The sequence below is a fragment of the Ixodes scapularis genome, unplaced genomic scaffold, assembly GCF_016920785.2.
Source record: "Ixodes scapularis isolate PalLabHiFi unplaced genomic scaffold, ASM1692078v2 PGA_scaffold5__190_contigs__length_132052651, whole genome shotgun sequence".
NCBI lineage: Eukaryota > Metazoa > Arthropoda > Arachnida > Ixodida > Ixodidae > Ixodes > Ixodes scapularis.
The window spans coordinates 47,324,903-47,341,550 of record NW_024609880.1 but is presented as its reverse complement, the minus strand read 5'-3'; the positions used below and the strand labels follow the sequence as shown (position 1 = coordinate 47,341,550).

Below are 16,648 nucleotides of genomic sequence, written 5' to 3'. Positions count from 1 at the left end.
GTGTCGACGGCGCCAGAGGGCGCCACTAAAGCATGTTCTGGATAGGCTGTATGCAGCGGGCAGCCAAAGCGGCTTTCATTGCGTTTGTGGCGCGATTAAACACTAATTCGGCATGACACTTCATTGGCCACAAACGAAAGCAAACACGAAGTAAAGATCAGTTCAAAATGGGAGCCACTTCGCGCTGCCATACCGCGAAACGGCCAAACCGCAAGACAAAGCCTCTGGCCGAAAGCCTTCGGAACGCTCGGAGCCGGTCGGATCCTTCTGTCCATACGAATGCAGCGCCACCGCGTACGTCCGGGAATTTTCCGTGTCGGCGCCTTATCCCACTACTCCTTTCTAGTATGCGCCGCCTTTTCCACCGCTTGGCGGCGGGTATGTCGACGGGTCATTTTTTTGTTTCCGTACTTTATAAACTGCATTTCTTTCTTTTTTTTTCATCTATAATAGTGAACAAAAACTACTTTTATAAATAATTGAAACGGTTCGCGCTACTTATATTTTGTATTTCGACCAAAAAGAAGTTTTTAGTGGCTCTGACCAGTAGTAAGCCCAGGACCAAAGACGTCACATTTTGCGCGCTTTCGGTACCGCGGGTCGCCCTCGTCGGTGGAGGAGGTTTCCGTGTCGTCCGTTTAAAATATGGCGCACTGATATTTAGCTACTCTTTCCGTGCCCGCTGGCTTGCCCGAACCCCAAGAGACGTAGAAACCGCATAAAAGGTAGACGCTTAAATATGATTGCCGCCGTGGTTTCTGAAGTTCCCGCTGCGCTCCCGCCGCTTTGCGGCGGCAGTCTGCGGCGGCTCATTACAAAAATGTGAACTCACATGATTTACCCGTACACACCGCTTCGCGGCGGCCGAATTCGCTAAAAGGAGGCTCGTCGCCATTTTCTCTAAACTGGGTATAAAGGCATTCGATCAACCGGGGTCGGTAAAACGGCGTTCGCTAAAGCGAGCTTCTCTAAACCGCATGCCTCCGCGCGCGAAGTAGGAAAGCCTTTTTAAATAACGTCCCCTTTTCGATAAACGGCATTTCTCTAAACTGAGGCTCTGCCTTCATACACATTCTCTAAAACGTGCTTCGATGAATTGGCATTCGATCAACCGCAGTAAACCCGTCCGTGCACTCCCCGCTCCCGTGTGTCACCCCCAACTGCGCACGTCCGGACTTGCTCGCGCCCCGCTGTCGTCTCCACCCTCCACCTCGGACGACGTCACAATATCAATCACCATCATTTTCATCTTGTATATTACATCATCACATAATCACCATCAGTACACGCGGCACCGCGGGCCTCCATGATACGGGCTGATGAATTTCTGCGGTACGGCGGCTCTCGCGAGCAAATAAACATTATTATTATTTGCGGGACTAAAGTTTGAAAAGTTCAAGCTGGACGGGCAGGTATATGGTCTTTTCCTCTCCCAAAATCTCAAACTAGGGCCGCCGTTGTTTCTGAAGTTCCCGCTTTTGTACTATGAAACGTCAGGTAAAAGATTTAGAGATATTCGTACCGTTTGTGCTGCCCCACTGATCAAAGCGATATTTCGATTATACGAAAAATGACGAAAAATACGACTCTAGGCGTCCTCCAAAGTTTTTTTCAGATATATATTGAGAAGCGAACACGTGTTTCGAGCCAAAGCGAAATATGTGAGAAGGTACAAATGTTTGTTTCAGGTGGTTTCAGAGAAACTTAGTAATTTTTTCGGATGCTTCGCGCGTTTACACGCGCTTGCAGTCGGAGCGAGTCGGAGCGGTGTTCAGTTTCGTTTCGTTTGCAGTGACCATGGCTATGCCTAATGGTTTATGAACGCGCAATGTTTACAAAAATTAAATCTAATTTTGTAATTATTCATGGGCGAGGATAGAATTTACCTAACTATAAAGATTTACCGGTTACTTTTTGTGTTGTTTTTTTTAGTCTAAATATTTAATAAATTAGTTTGCCCGCTAGAGGGACGCGATAGCAAAATGGCGTCCGGAGATGCGGCTGCTTTGTACGCGACCGACGAAAAAGGTATTTCTTTTCTCATCACCGGAGATCTCGCGTCTTATTCAAGCTTTGCATTTATTTCCGCGTGCCTTCAGTCTTGCAGTATATATTCCGTAGCTTCAGCAAGTTCAGCATATCGAGCAGCGACCATGCCGCATGGCCGGCTTCTGGTCGCTGTGGATGTCCAGAAAACATGCTTTGTAGCAGGAGGTTCGCATCTGAGGGAACCGGCGCTTTGAATAACGATCCATTCGTTTAATCTCCCTTTGGCCGGGCGTGTGCACCACATAGGCTTTGCGCAATCTTGTATGCATCTATGCAAGCGGGCTCTTATTAAGTAGGTAAAAAAAAAAAAAAAAATAAAGCCGTTTCAAATTCACTAGCGCCGTAGATAGCTCGGCTACTGCCGGCTTTGCTGTAATCTGCACCCTGAATTGCCAGATTGTTTCCATGAATCAAGCGCTTTAGGGATTATTTGCAACTTGTCGAATGAGATAGGGCTTTTTGGTCCTTTCGTTTTGTCATTCTGCTGATCGAAGTCAAGCGCTGGATAGCGTTCAGGTTCGGAAACTGGCAGGTATCGGTGTCGATGGATATTGCCTTCGCGGTGCGACACTTCCAAGTAGAGCGCACCAGATGATGGAGGCAAAACGAAAGTCTGCAGCCTGTGTGGTTACTTCGTATCGTTCTGTGAAACTTAACGTTATGGGATGAAGCTTAACGTATGGAAGTTTAGCGTCACTACACTACTCACTAGATGCACGAGCAAACAAAAATCAAACTCAGAGAAAAAAAAAAAAAACATGCGCGGGTTTTTTGAAAATGAGTTGGCGTCACAAAATTCTCAATGATGTTTAAAAAAAATCTCCCCACATTAATTTTTTTTTTTTTTTTTTGTGCTACGTTGTCAAGCCCAAGTAATTTCCGCAGCGCTGCCAAAGCACTTGCGCGGGCGCGCGCAAATAAGACGCAAGGCATAGCCAACTGTTCGGGCAGCATGCAGTGCAGGGCTGCAGCATTGTGGAAACTAAGCTAGCCTTGACAGCGTAGCACAAGAAAGCTGACGCCGAGTATAGTGTGCCACCGAAGCACCGCTAAAGTAAGTGCGGCTCCCTTGCAGGGTCGTACATCCCTGCCACGCAGCGTCCGGACGGCACTTGGAGGAAAGCGAGACGCGTCAAGGATGGCTATGTGCCCCAGGAGGAGGTCCCGCTGTGAGTCCACAATGCTCGGTGTCAAAACGAGCACCTAAGGTTAAACCCAAAGTAGGAGGGGGGGTTATGCTGCTTTGAGGGAAATCTGGGAACATACAAGAACAGAAATTAATCCTGCCTTTGCTGGTGGCCTTTTTGGGACTTGTTGAAGAGGAAAGTGAGAGAATGGGCTAGGGAAACGAAGACTAAATTTGAGAAACCAGGCAAATATTATCAGTAATTAGAGACTACAAGCAGCCATATTTGGTCGACAAGTTTATTGCCAATTGAGTTGCGAGCAGTGCTACCGCATTACGAAAAACAAAAATTGTTGCATGTCGCTGGTAAGTATCAAGTGAGACAAAACACCATAACAGGCTTAACGCGGACGGCATCAGCTTTGCTAACCCAAGATACGACACAAATGTGCGTCCTGCTCGAGGAAGCTCGGCGTGTAAGTGATGGAGTCTTGGGATTGCACAGGGGAGGTTACCAATGTCTTTGTTCCCGCACAACACTTCAGTACACCACAGGCGCAGAAAGGTCTCGCTGGATGAAAGGCTGGATGGATGTGCAAGAAAGATGGGGTAGACGAGGTCGGACAGAGGTTTTTTGACATGGACCTGGAGGAGTACCGGGAACCGCAGCGCATCAGCCTGGAACAGTTTCTGCAGCTCCCTCCACACGTGGAACCAAGAGTCGTGTGACAAAACATACACAACTATGATGCACCATTTTTTTTTCTTAAGAAAAAAAACAACATATGTTGTTGTTGCCACACTGAATGCTTTTCAAGTCAGTCCACGCCCAATATTCACGAGTGAAAAGCGCTCGGCTATTTGAATTCCCGCGACAGCAGACTGAAATGGTATTCTATTTCTATTGCAGTACACCTTTCGTCCAAAAAATATATGGTTTTCAATATTGCATTTCCAAAAGCATGTTTCTTTTTTTTTAACAACTTGCGATTGAAATCGAAAACGAGCGGATTTCGTTTACTTCGAACCAACGCCTAACAAGCCTCAATCGATGTCACAGTCCACTCGACTCTAAAGCTGAATTTCTTCTGAATTTCGGGTGTCGCTGTCATTGGGGTCCCGGCATGATTATTGCTGGATCTGTTAAATTAATTTGTGCAACGCGCAAGCTCAACTTTTGGCTAAAACATCATCAACATTACCTGGAACTGGAAGACACCTGACATCTATTTCAATCGCTAAATTGAACTTCCAAATCGTCTTCATCGTTTCTCTAAGAGCGCACAGAGTCTGCTTCATTTCTCTCTTTTCAGAATACAGATGTCGCGCAAGTTGTGGCTCAGTCATCGTCGCGTTGCACCATCAATAAGTCGCTAACTCAACTCCGCCACGTTTCTTACAAAAAAAAAGTAGACCCAAACATGTTGTGTGGTCAGTGTTGTGCAGAGGAACAGTCCCCCTCTTTCTCGCACGTCTGCTGTTTGGGGATTCGAATTCGGCGTGCGTTGCCCCTCCTGAGTGCGCGTGGCAGCACACTGGCACGCACGTGCGGGGCAGAGCTCTGGCACAGGAAAGACTCGGAAAGACATGCTCGTCGACCACTGCGCGTATTGCACAGGGGCCGAGATCGACCTCTGCGCTGCGCGCTTCTGCAAGTGGCACTTGTAGTTGCTCGGAGACAGTGTGCCGAGAATTCTGTCTGTGACAGTGTGGAGACATCCTTTTTTGCGTCAAGTGGCACTTTGCGAAGAAGAAAATTATCGAGCTGTAAAATGTTACCACTCAACAGATCCGCGTGTGTATAAGGACAAATACTCGTCGAAAACTTGCTGTTTTCTGGCTGATCGCACGATTATGAATTACTAGACATAAGTGTAGTAGTTTTTTAACCACCTTTCTTCATTTCTCCAACTGAAAATCAATTTTGTTAACCAATTTGAAAATCACCTTTCATCATTAGTACTAATTTGAAACGCAAAGCGAGTTACAAAAGCTGTTTTCTGTTGTTTGAAATGACGGACTGTTTCAGTGCATCACAGACTTTTGCCTCATCTTTTCCTGGGAGAAAAATTCTTATGTTATGGTGTCCATCAATTTAATACAAACCCCGCATGATTGTGACAAAAGCCAAACATTTTGTGTACTTGGTGAGAATAAGTGAGCACAGGGTTCAAAAATTAAATCTCATTGATATTTTCCTGGTTTCAAGTGCTTCGTCTGTGCACTGAGCTCACGCTCAAATTCGGGAATGCTGTCATACTTGTACCACATCAGCTGTAATTCACAGTAAAGGAAATATCAATGAGGAAAGAATAAGATACAAGGTGTCACAATGTTATGAAGGTAATGAATGTACGAAGGATGTGATCGGACATTTTTAATCGTCCGACGTTGTAACACGTGAAACTTATCTTTATATAATACTTAAACTAGCATAACTTGTGGTCAAGTCTTCTAAATTTATTGAATCAATCGAGACTTTCAGACGAAACAATGCTGCCAAAAAAGAACGGACGCTTCAGCGTTGTGGAAAGTCAGATAGGAGAGTAAATGTAACACACACACACACACCATTAACCTTTTCTTCTTGGGTGGGTGTTCTTTCAGGACTTTGTGGTATATAAACATACATTAGAGCCTGCTCGCGTGTGTTCACCTATCATCTAATCTCTGGGGAAAGTGAAACTACTCTACAAAATTAAACAAACATTTGGCATAATATTTTCTACTTTTTTGCGTGTTTGGGGTGTGTCCTTTTGCTGAGACCGCTTCCGCGCTCCTCGTTTTTGTCGTAAGCGTAACATATAAAAGCGATAATTGGTTGCCTCGATCTTCTGTAGACTTTCTTGTAAACGACGTACGTGGCGAATACAGGTGCTGGCACACAAACAGCAATCCGGTGAGAGGACGAGGAAAACAGTGGAAATGTCCTGCCGAGCGAAGCAAATTCTAAACCGGTTGCGCTAGAACGCATCCAAGCAATGCGGAGAGCAAGTCGTCTGTTTCTTGTGCAGGAGGTGCGGTGATTTCAGAACGACGCCGAGCTCCGATTGGCTCTGATCGAAGTGATAGTGAGTCGACCTCAATGCTAGGTGCCTTAAGGCCCGTTCACACTCTTGCAACCCAGTTCGACCGAGAGAGACCAAACCAGTTTTTAAGCCTCTTGCGATCTCTTAGGACCAGCTCCGCTGCATCGCATCCGGTCCTAAGAAGTCGCAAAAGGCTTAAAAACCGGTTTGGTCCTTCTCGGTCGTACTCGGTTGCAAGAGTGTGAACGAGCCTTTAAGGTCTACCCACTATTTTTTTCAATCAGCCAATAAGATGTCGGCATTCTGACGTCACGAGCGCGGTGTTCCTACGTCACGCAACCACTGAGCAAGAAGCAGACACACTTGCTCTCAGCATTGACTTGTCAGGAAAACTTTTATGGTCTTACTTGGTAGTTTGTCTGACTTTTTTTCCATTAAACTCCCAAACAACCCTTTTCTTTTTTCTTTTAGTAAGTCATGTTTGTTTTAGTAAGGGTTAATCGAGTGTGAGCAGGGATGATATAGGTGGTATCATGAAGTTTTCGACATTTTGCATTTGTACTTTTATCAAAGTAGATTTGTACTCTGTTGAGTATTGGGATGCTTTTGTTTTCTAAACAGGGACTTGAAACATTTGTATTTCCTAATAATGAACTGTGGTCAGTACTGGACTTTATTTCATACCATACTATTGCAGCTTGAAATGGTTTTGTTTTTAACTTATGGAACATGTGAGTTAGGTTGTTAAATGAGCACAATGTTTTGTTTTCATAAGGCTTAAGTTGAGCTTCTTTTGTTGACTGTGCCTTCTATTGTAAATCCATGAGAGGAGCCAACCGGCTACCAGGACAATTCTCAATAGCTGCCATTCAAATATTTTTTATGCTATTGGTGGAATATATTTAAGGAAAGGTAATGTTTGGGAATGGTTCTGGAACGTCACATGGAGATGCTTTTTCTTTCTTTCTTTCTTTATTGGTTTTCCATTTCATACAGAATGGAGGAGGCCGAGGAAAAAAGCTACAAACGCAGCTTGTGGGGCCCTCGGCCCCCTTTAAATGTTTCATTTATATATATTTTTTTTTTCTTGTATTTAGAAAATTACATTTGTGCTTATGGTCCCATGTTTGACCTGGGTGACCAGCTCCAAGATTTGCTTATACTGCTGCGAAACTTGACTTTTGTTGCTCCTGAGCTGCTCCAGAGCAGAACTGTCACTGCTCCAAAGTGGCATCTTTGCTGCTCCCAGACATGCTCCAAAAGGTTGCAGCTTGCTTCCAGCCCTGTATATGAAAATATTTTCTTTAAATCTGAATTAACACAGAACAAGTACAAGTAATGAACACAGGTTGTTAAAACATCGCTGCCTAGCATACATTTTTGCATAAAAGCCACAGTTAAATTTTGAAGATTTTTCTGCGATATAAATATCGGCAATCACAATGTTTTCTTTTTTATTAAACCAGGTGCGCACGTGTGCTATATCACTTTGAAGGTGTGTTTTTCGCCTAAAGGCTGAGCTCCATGGGACGAATATGCTGCAAAAAAGCGGTGAATTTCGCCCGGCGGTTTTTGCTCTGCACGTGGAACCAGCACAGTGGCTGCTACATCGCATGCAAAGCGAGCGCGCCTTGGGGCGACGTTCGTCAGATATTCGTCGCATAATTCGCTCCATGGAGTTCAGGCTTACTTAAGTGCGCAGTTGCGCTGCGGTGAAGCGATTCGCGAGATCGCGGTGTCAGCTTCGCGGGTATTGCTTCTGCGCAGTACGTCGGGGCTTGAGGAGAAGCGCACTCAAGGGGGCTAACCCGCTGCTATCAACACTTCGGAAAGTACGAATATTACAGTTGATTTTGAAGCGAATATCAAGTAGCGTATAATTTGAAACTAGTATTTGGTAATTCGAATATTCGCGCAGCCCCACTCTTTGCACAAAGTAGTTATGCATCCGAAAAAACAACTATACTTTCTTAATTTTCAGTGGCATTGCCAAGAATGCCACGTGCCAGACACTTTCAGTTTTCTTTTTGAGAGCAGCTCCCTTTTGGCACAGACATGGCGCAAATTGTGCACAAATACAATCTTTGGAGCAGCATATAGCAGGGTTTTCGTTCTGGCGCAGCAGTTCCACCACTGCACCGCATGCACGGCATGTCGATTGGGTGTTAAAGCACAAACATAACAGTTGGAAGACGGCATGTCGATTGGTTGTTAAAGCACAAACATAACAGTTGGAAGACGGCACAAAAGTTATGATTGAAATGTACTACATATCTTGGCACGTGTACGCTCGTACGTCCATCTTCACAAACGTCTGGAAGTCATTGTTTACGAGTAGGTCCACCCTAAGAACTGCGTTGAAAGATGTTCTTAAACAAAATGTTCACACTAAAACGTAACACATTTCATAGCACAGGCCGACTCGTGGCGGTGCCGGCCACTGCCACCGGTTGTTGGGGTCATGGCCTTCCCTCTCCGCCACCTTTGCATTCCGACTCACAAGCGTTGACGCATTCTTAGTCTAAGAGGTGTTGGTGTCGCTCGAGGGAGGAGGGGCACCCTCCGGGAAAGCGAGGTAACACATTACAGGTGCGTCCGCCATGCAGATTGAATACTGAAATGGCACATGCACGCGTGGAGGAACATTGAGAACAAAGCCGAGCTGCCGAACTACATTACGGCCCCTTTATACTCTTCACGGACAGCGAGCGCCATCTCGGGGGAAACAGAAACATGAAAATAAAGAAAACAAGCACAAATCTCTTGGTTCTTGTAATTCGTTGTTGTTACAAAACGGATGGACTTAAGTCAGTAATTTTTATGTCATTCGGTTCTGCAATAAATTTAAAAGACACAGAACGGGAGACGTTTTTACATGTAATTAAAGGAGTCATGAAACGCTTTTTCAACTTTTTTTTGTTTAGCTTTCCTCCTCAACTCATAAATCGCGCATTGTACCAAACAGTTCAAGAAGTCGGAAAGAAGGGCGTCCCCTCTTGCTCAGAATCTCGCTTGTGTAGCCCGGACACAGCCATTGTCCCCCTAGAAGATTAGCCCGTCGCTCAAAATTCCGACTAGTTGCTTTCCCCACCCCGTTCACCCCGAAGCTGACAGTGCTGTGGAAGCTACGTGCTCGTTGGGCCAGCCACACATTTTCCACGTGATCACGCCCTCTCGCGCATACCGACCCGCAGAGAATGAGGTCAGGTGATGAAAGGGAGGCGGCTGATTGGTCCGGCAAGCGCGTAGCTTCCACCGCAATGTCAGCTTAGGGGTAAAGAGATTAAGTGAGGTCCGGTGCCGTGTGACGTGCGCTTGGGCCCTGGTGACGCGCTGCGGGGGCCCGGTTATGGTGGCTAGTAGCTCGGTGACGCGCTGCGGGGCCCGCGGATGTATCACAGTGAAAAGGCGGAGAGTTTACGAAGGGAAGGAGGTACGAAATAGTCCGTTATGTTTTGCAAATTTTTGTAGCGAAAGTCAGGCTTCTGACTTTCTACCTTTGTTCTTTTGGTCCACTGAACGATGTGCTATTAGTAAAATCCCAATATAAATTGATTTACTCCAGCCCAAAATTCGTTTCATGGGTCCTTTAAGAGGACTTTATAAACTGCCTTTAAATGTGAAAAGTGCCAAAACAACTGATTTTGACCAATTTCATCATTTTCTTATAAGTATAAAAGAAATTGTAATTTCATATTCGTGCTGTTTAATTTCTCAATAATGTGTCAGTGTCTTTAAAGTAATACAAGAAATCTGTGCAACGGTTATCGTGTGAGAATGTTTCACAAACTACATGTATTCTTTGTGGGGTTTCCAGGGTGTGCTCCCTCTTAAGCATCTATCAGTCTTGTACCCAGAGCGTAGGACAGATTGATGTCAAACTCTGGGTGTACATATTTTCACATTTTCTTGATATTCTTTTACACATGCCTTGTATATAACCATCTTTGTTGCATTAGAGATATATTTTTTTTTATAGTATTATTCCAGAGGCGATACCATAGGAAATACTGGGTGTGTTTTGACCTGGCTCATCCAGTATTTCCTACCCATCTCCTTTATCACCTCTGCTATTGGCCAACTTGGAGAATAATGTTCAGTTTGAACACATTTGTTTTTTCATGCTCAGTGATGCGATCGACCTGAGTCATTTTTTAGCAGCCGAAATTCTGGTATGGAGCAGCAAAAAGTACTTTTGGAGCACAAGCACACACTCCATTTTTATTTATACCACTGTGAATATTATGTTAAGATTCGTGTGTTGGCCTATCCAACTAAAAAACGTGCATGCACACTTCTGTGCAATGGCAAACTTGATTACACAGACCTAGTTGTTTAGTTGCAAATAGAAGCACTAGGCACAGCAACAAGATGCTGATCGACGAAGGACAGTATGGACTGCTGTGAATGATCATTTTAGGCACAATAAAATGTAAACCAGATCGTATATTTCACTAAAATATTGTTAGAATAATCTTGAGCCCACAAATTGTCTCAATTAAGTTTAAAGGTTGTTATAAAACGAAAATTCTTAAGTCAGATTAAAAAAGAAGGCTTTTGTCATAAATTATGAAAATTAATGACATTTGTTACGTAGAACCTTATAATAACAGAGATCCAGCCAAAGCTGTTCAGGTTATTCCCAAGCTTCCTCCTACTGTTTCACCTAACTTGGTTTGTTTATTCTAGAGTCACTAAATGAGCTGCGCTTAGAGTATCGGCACTCCGTTCCCCGGCATTGTTGTGGGCGCCGCCATTTTGGCTCGTATGCAGAGCAGACGCAACTGCCGATCGTCATGATTCACAAGTGCGACTTCCTCAGATTTAGATTCGTTGTTAAGAAGGTCACGCAATATTGCTTTGCTCTGTCACAAACTGTTTAAACATTTGTGGAGGGCGGAAAGACGTTTCCTGTGATTTCAGATAAAGCTTCAGATAACTGGCAACCATGATTTTAAGACACAATATGGCCAAGTGTCGTTACTCTGAAGCGTAGCTTATTTAGTGGCACTCTTTTATTCTATGCTGAAAGCGAGTCGTCTGCTTCTTGCGCAGGAGTTGTGCTGACGTCAAAAAGATGCCAAGCTCCGATTGAAGGACAGTGGGTAGACCAGGGCAGCTTGTTTTAACGTCTGCAGACTATCCTTCAATCAGAGTTGGGCATTCTGATGTCACAACCCCTGCAAAAGAGGCAGACGAACTTGTGCTCTGCATTGATTGTAGCTCGAATGAATAAAGCATCTATAAAGGTGACAACTAAACAACGGAGTTCAAATAAAAATAAACCTAGAGCAGTTCATATAAATTTTTACCTTCGCTAAATCACGAACTTGAAAAAAGATATTGCAAGAATGCTGCAGTCTATCATAAGCAATAGCCTCAGTATAATTCAGAAATTTTTACTACAACTAAGAGCTGTTATAATAATATTCAAAAAGTTCCTTTTTTTAAAATATATGTGACGTTTGCGTGTTTAATGTCCCGCTCTGGGGGAATGCTTTCCCTTCAGCCCTCGTATGCACTGCGGTGAAGCGAGATAGGCAAAATTGCGATGCTTACTTTGCGTTTATCGCTTCACTGCAGTACACAAGAGCGCGGTGAAAAGCGCACTCAACAAAGATAACTGACATGCCAGAGCAGACAAGGAACACGAGATATTACGAAAATTCCGAGTACTGTCAGGGTTTAACATTGATAGAGAGATCAAATAGTATAGTATGTCATTTGCAGCTAAAATCTAAAGTTTTGAAAATTCGCACAAGCCTACCATAACGATCCACACGTGTAGCGGGGTCTGAGCCAATATATTTCAGTATTTAATGGAGTGAAATCAAGTTTTGGCGCAATGTTGTTGCAAGTTCCTCACATTTGGGCTAAATGTAGCAGGATGTTGCAGGGCAAGTTCTTCGGCGCAGTTTGGTGCAAATGGCACAGCAATCACATCACTGCATGCTTTGCAGCTTTCCTTAAAGCATCTAAATTTTGCCCCCTTTTTTCGTGGTAGAGCGTACAAGTTGCAACGTTATGTTGTTTGTCCTTTTAGTTTAGTCGCAAGTCTTTGCCGCAAGCACCTACCAGCTCGCCTACTGTCTTATGATAATCAAATTGTCAGTGTCGAATGACCTTTTGCAAAAGTAATTGCAGTACTGCAGTTTGCGAAAGGTCGAGGTAAAAAATAAATTGCTTACAAATGCATTGCAATACTCTGGAAATGCCTTTTTAAAACTCTATTACAACTATACTTTTTTTAAAAAGGGGGAGGATGCATATTAGTTGTACTGCCGTGCTCTTCTTGTAAGAGCACAAATACCTTAAAAAATACGATGGGACAAAGAGATGAGAACAATGTGGCAAATACGGTGCAATTAGAATAAAATTAATTTACTTCGCAGACTTTTTTGGTGGAATATATAACGGACCGTGCGCATTTCCTTTTCTCTCGTAGGTACGAGAGCAAGGGCAAGCTGTGGGCCAAGAGTCAGACACCCGGCCTCTCTTACCCCGTGGGGCTGTCCCAGGCCGAGATTGAGGAGCTGAAGGCTCGCGAGGCGGCGCGCAACGACCCAGACGCCGCTGCCAAAAAGAAAAAGAAGAAGAAGAAGAAAAAAGCGGGCACCGAGGGCGAGGGCGACGGAGCCAACAACGCGAGTCTAGACCGGCTCGCATCCTCACTCGAATCCAAGGTGAAGCTGGAGGAAACGCAGAAAAGCGCTGCCACCGCGCCGGCGGCGGCCGTGACGGACCCAGCCAAGAGGCTGCGGAACCTGCGCAAGAAACTGCGGGACATAGACGCGCTCAAGCTGAAGATCGAGTCGGGAGAGCTGGCCAATCCGGAGAAGGAACAGCTAGAGAAGCTGGCGAGACGCGGCGAGGTCGAAGCCCAGATCGAAGAGCTCGAACTCGAGCTGGACGAAGAGGAGTGACGGCGGAAAGTGCGTCGGCGGACGAAACAGACTATAGAGGAGGGGACGATCAGCCGTGCATCACTCGCGTCATATGTTGGGGCAAGGCGAATATGGAAGTAGGGGGTGGGAGGGGTTAGTCAACGTGTCTGGCAGTTCATAAACATTGCCCCGACCTCTTTTTTATTTGCCGTTTCACATTACAGTAAGCCTCATTTTCATTACAGTGCTTTATGTTGAACTCAACAAATGGCCGGCATCGCTGCAGTTACGTCACATGACACGGTTAGCCCGAATGCGACACCGTCGACGTGTTCACTTGTTTGCTCGTACAGCTCGGCCTTGAACACCAAACTTTACCGCCCCAGTCGGTTCGGTTCATTCGCATACACCACCACGCTAACGAACCGGATGGCAGGCGAGAGAGAGCCGAGCAACCGACAATTGTGCGTTCGTGCCATCCGTGTCGTGCCTTGTACGTGCGTCCGAAATCCACGGGTTAAGAAAGCGTAAAAAATGAAAAAGGTGGCTCTTTTTTTTAATGCAGATCGAGAATGTGATAATTGTAGTGCCTGCAATGCGTCTCCGACTAAGTGCGTTTAGTACCCCATCTCGCCCGTACATCAAAAGTGGTTCCGATGTGGCAACAAACGGAATGTCACGCTGTTGGCCCTAGAAATGCTTGCGAAAAGCACGAGTGAACGCAAGTGTCGCCGTCGTCGTGGCGTCCCATCTCCTGGCTGCCAAGCTGCCGAGCAACGTGCTGCAGAACGGGCACCTGCCACATTCACCAACCCGCTGCGACACTACCAGGATCACGGCTGGTGACAACGTGACACATCTACAATGTCATCCGGCGGAAATCGAGGGACTGCGTTTTAGGTCATGGTGAACAGACCGGTCGGAGACGCTTTCCAAGCACCATAGTGATGGTATAGATTAATCTTTTCGAAGACTTTGCTACAATGTTTTTTGGGCATTGCGGCAGTAGCTACTCGTCGGTTCTGCGTTTGCCCGTTTGAAGGAAGAACAAGGTGTGTAGGACACAAAAGGAGCATGGGAAACGCATTACCAGTAAACAGTGGAAATGGTGGCGATTACGGTATTTATTGTGCAGGCGGCCAGTTTCGTATAAGTTTAATTCCAACTGTCACAATCGGAATGTGCCGGTTTGTTCCGCTTTCAGTTTATAAGTTCATCGGTGTCATCGGTGCTGTGAAGTGTATTTATCTGTACGTTGTGTCAAATGATTTACTTAAGCGTGCGCAAAAACTGATCTCCGATTGGCTGCCGTGCTTGTTTGTGCACCAAACAGCAGCTGAAATTGGGTCTACCGAGAATATTAATTGGAAGGCCGCTTCTTCGTTAGAATGTACAAATCCCATTTTTGTGTGTGTGAAGGTAACTGTGATTTTAGAACTGTTTTGTTATTGTGACAATAATCCGCGACATTGTGTCCAGTGGCATTGCCCGAATGTAGGGGTGCACTAAGTGATAGGAACTTTTAAAATGCATGCTGCATGAAGATTGGAACGTTTTCTTTGAATGACTGCAATCACACTAACTGTATTAGAGCCTAGCATTTTCTTTTTAGTTTTTGATGACACAAAGCAAGCACTAGCATGCCTGCAGCATCAAGGCAGTGCATTTCACTCTTTCACGAGGCAAATTTGGCTCGGTACCAGGGAACAATTTCAGCGAGCACGTAGAAGGACGCTTTCTTATACGACTTTCACAGTCTCCGGCGTCGCATAGTTACAATGCAAAACTACTAGAGAAAACAGAAACCAGAACTATGGCTATCACAGTGCATTCTGTGTTCAGTCACTCCCAGTTTCCATTGCTGCAAAGCTGACTCACCTGCTAGTGCTTTGATTCAGAGCCGTATATCGGGAGAGTTTGGCCAGTCTGATCTCGCCGCCATAATGCCCCCTTCCCGAGTGAGCCAATCGGCCTGCGGCCCAGAGCGAGAGGCGTGAGCGCATGCGCGTTAACTCCCGGCTGCTCTCACCCAAGCGGGGAGGGCCGCCATTTTCATTCATTCGCCCAGTGGAATGCGTAGGATCGGCACCCAAATTTAGGTTCTTTCCTTTTATTTGGCAGGCTCTGGCAAGAAAATGATGTAGTGTTATTCCTCGGTGACTTGAAAAGCTAATGAGTGAAGTTTCGGCAAGTTTCAGCGCAAACTTTTATTCAGCGAAAAAGAAATAAGATTGTAGCAGACGACGCATAGCCTCAACAGTGCTCGGTGCTGACAGCCCGTGGCATTAAAACGGCGGTCGTCTCGTCTTAGCTTCCTCCTTCCTCTCGCTTCTTCGGCACTCCTCCCTTTCCTTCACTTTTCTCCTCTCCAGCGCCTTCGTCGCCACACTCTCCCAATATACGACTCTACTTGGATTTAAAGGGATATGTTTTAGTACACCTCCAGATTGCTTTCCTTGTATCACGGAGACCTTACACCGTTTCCACAAGTAAACAATTTGTTGAATGTTTTCTTTTGTACACTCGAGATGAAAGCCACACCAAAGCAAGGATGCATACACATATCGCTGCACGTCTTTGACTTGGTAATAATTTCGCGATCTGTTTCTGTGCGAATGACCTCATGAAGATTAACTTTTTTCTGAAGCATTTGCTTAAAAACGTGGGTACAAGAAATGGATAGTCTACAAGATCTGACAGCTACTGTCAGCTTCTTTTCTGCCTCGAAGTTATAAAGCCAATTTGGCACGAGCCATCTGCGGGTCTTTCTGCCAGTCTCCTCTTCGCGTTCCACCGTAGAATTTGAATGGAGGAAAGTCCTTCGGCATTAGACCTTGAAATTTGCATGCCTAGTGTCCATAGGGTTTTCTCGAAAAACGAGCGCTACACTTGCGACTATTGCGCCTGAGCCTTTTTTGTGCTACAAAAGAAAGCTACCTACGTCAAAGTGCTTCGAGCACGAAGTGCTGGAAGTACTTCAAGCGCTTCATTGTGAAGTGAGATCTGTCACTTGAAACAATGACACTTTTAACAAAAATAAAGGAGATTGAAAACTGACAGCTGGACCGTTTTCTTTTCCATAGTTACTTTTAGAAAAGGACATGGGTGTTTATTGAGTACACAGTATAACACTGTTTAATAGAGCCAATAAATAAGCGGTTAGGCTTGCAGCAACGAACCATGCACCATGACATTGAAAGTTTTCTCTTTTCCCACCGCCAGGGATGGCACATAGTACAAAAATGTGCCTATGTCGTGGTCGTGCCATGTGTCAGCAATGGCACATAGCACATCTGCACATTTTTAAGCTTTCCCTGTACAAGGCGTCGATGAGCCTAAAAGCTTACCACTTCAGTTGCTGCCTCAAGTGAGCACTCTTTCACATTGGTACCTAGTTTTGATGACAGATTTTCACTTGTAACAGAAAGAAAGGAATCGCTTTGTGCCAAGTGAGTTGCACTTCATACTAAATACTCATGCCGTGCATATTTATTAACCTTCCAAGTGCCATGCCCGGACACATTCCCATACAGTTGCAGCTTCGGTTTGCTCTCTGCCCA

General features: G+C 45.2%; 1 protein-coding gene across 1 annotated transcript; it reads left to right on the top strand.

Moving 5' to 3' along the window:
- The first annotated feature begins 1,962 nt into the window (after nucleotides 1-1,962).
- On the top strand, nucleotides 1,963-16,147 carry LOC115324954 (partner of Y14 and mago). Its single transcript, XM_029985647.3, has 3 exons — nucleotides 1,963-2,028; nucleotides 3,125-3,218; nucleotides 12,650-16,147. Exons 1-3 carry the CDS (start codon nucleotides 1,983-1,985, stop codon nucleotides 13,125-13,127), a joined length of 618 nt encoding a protein of 205 aa, XP_029841507.2. The 5' UTR covers nucleotides 1,963-1,982; the 3' UTR covers nucleotides 13,128-16,147.
- The last annotated feature ends 501 nt before the right edge of the window (nucleotides 16,148-16,648 follow it).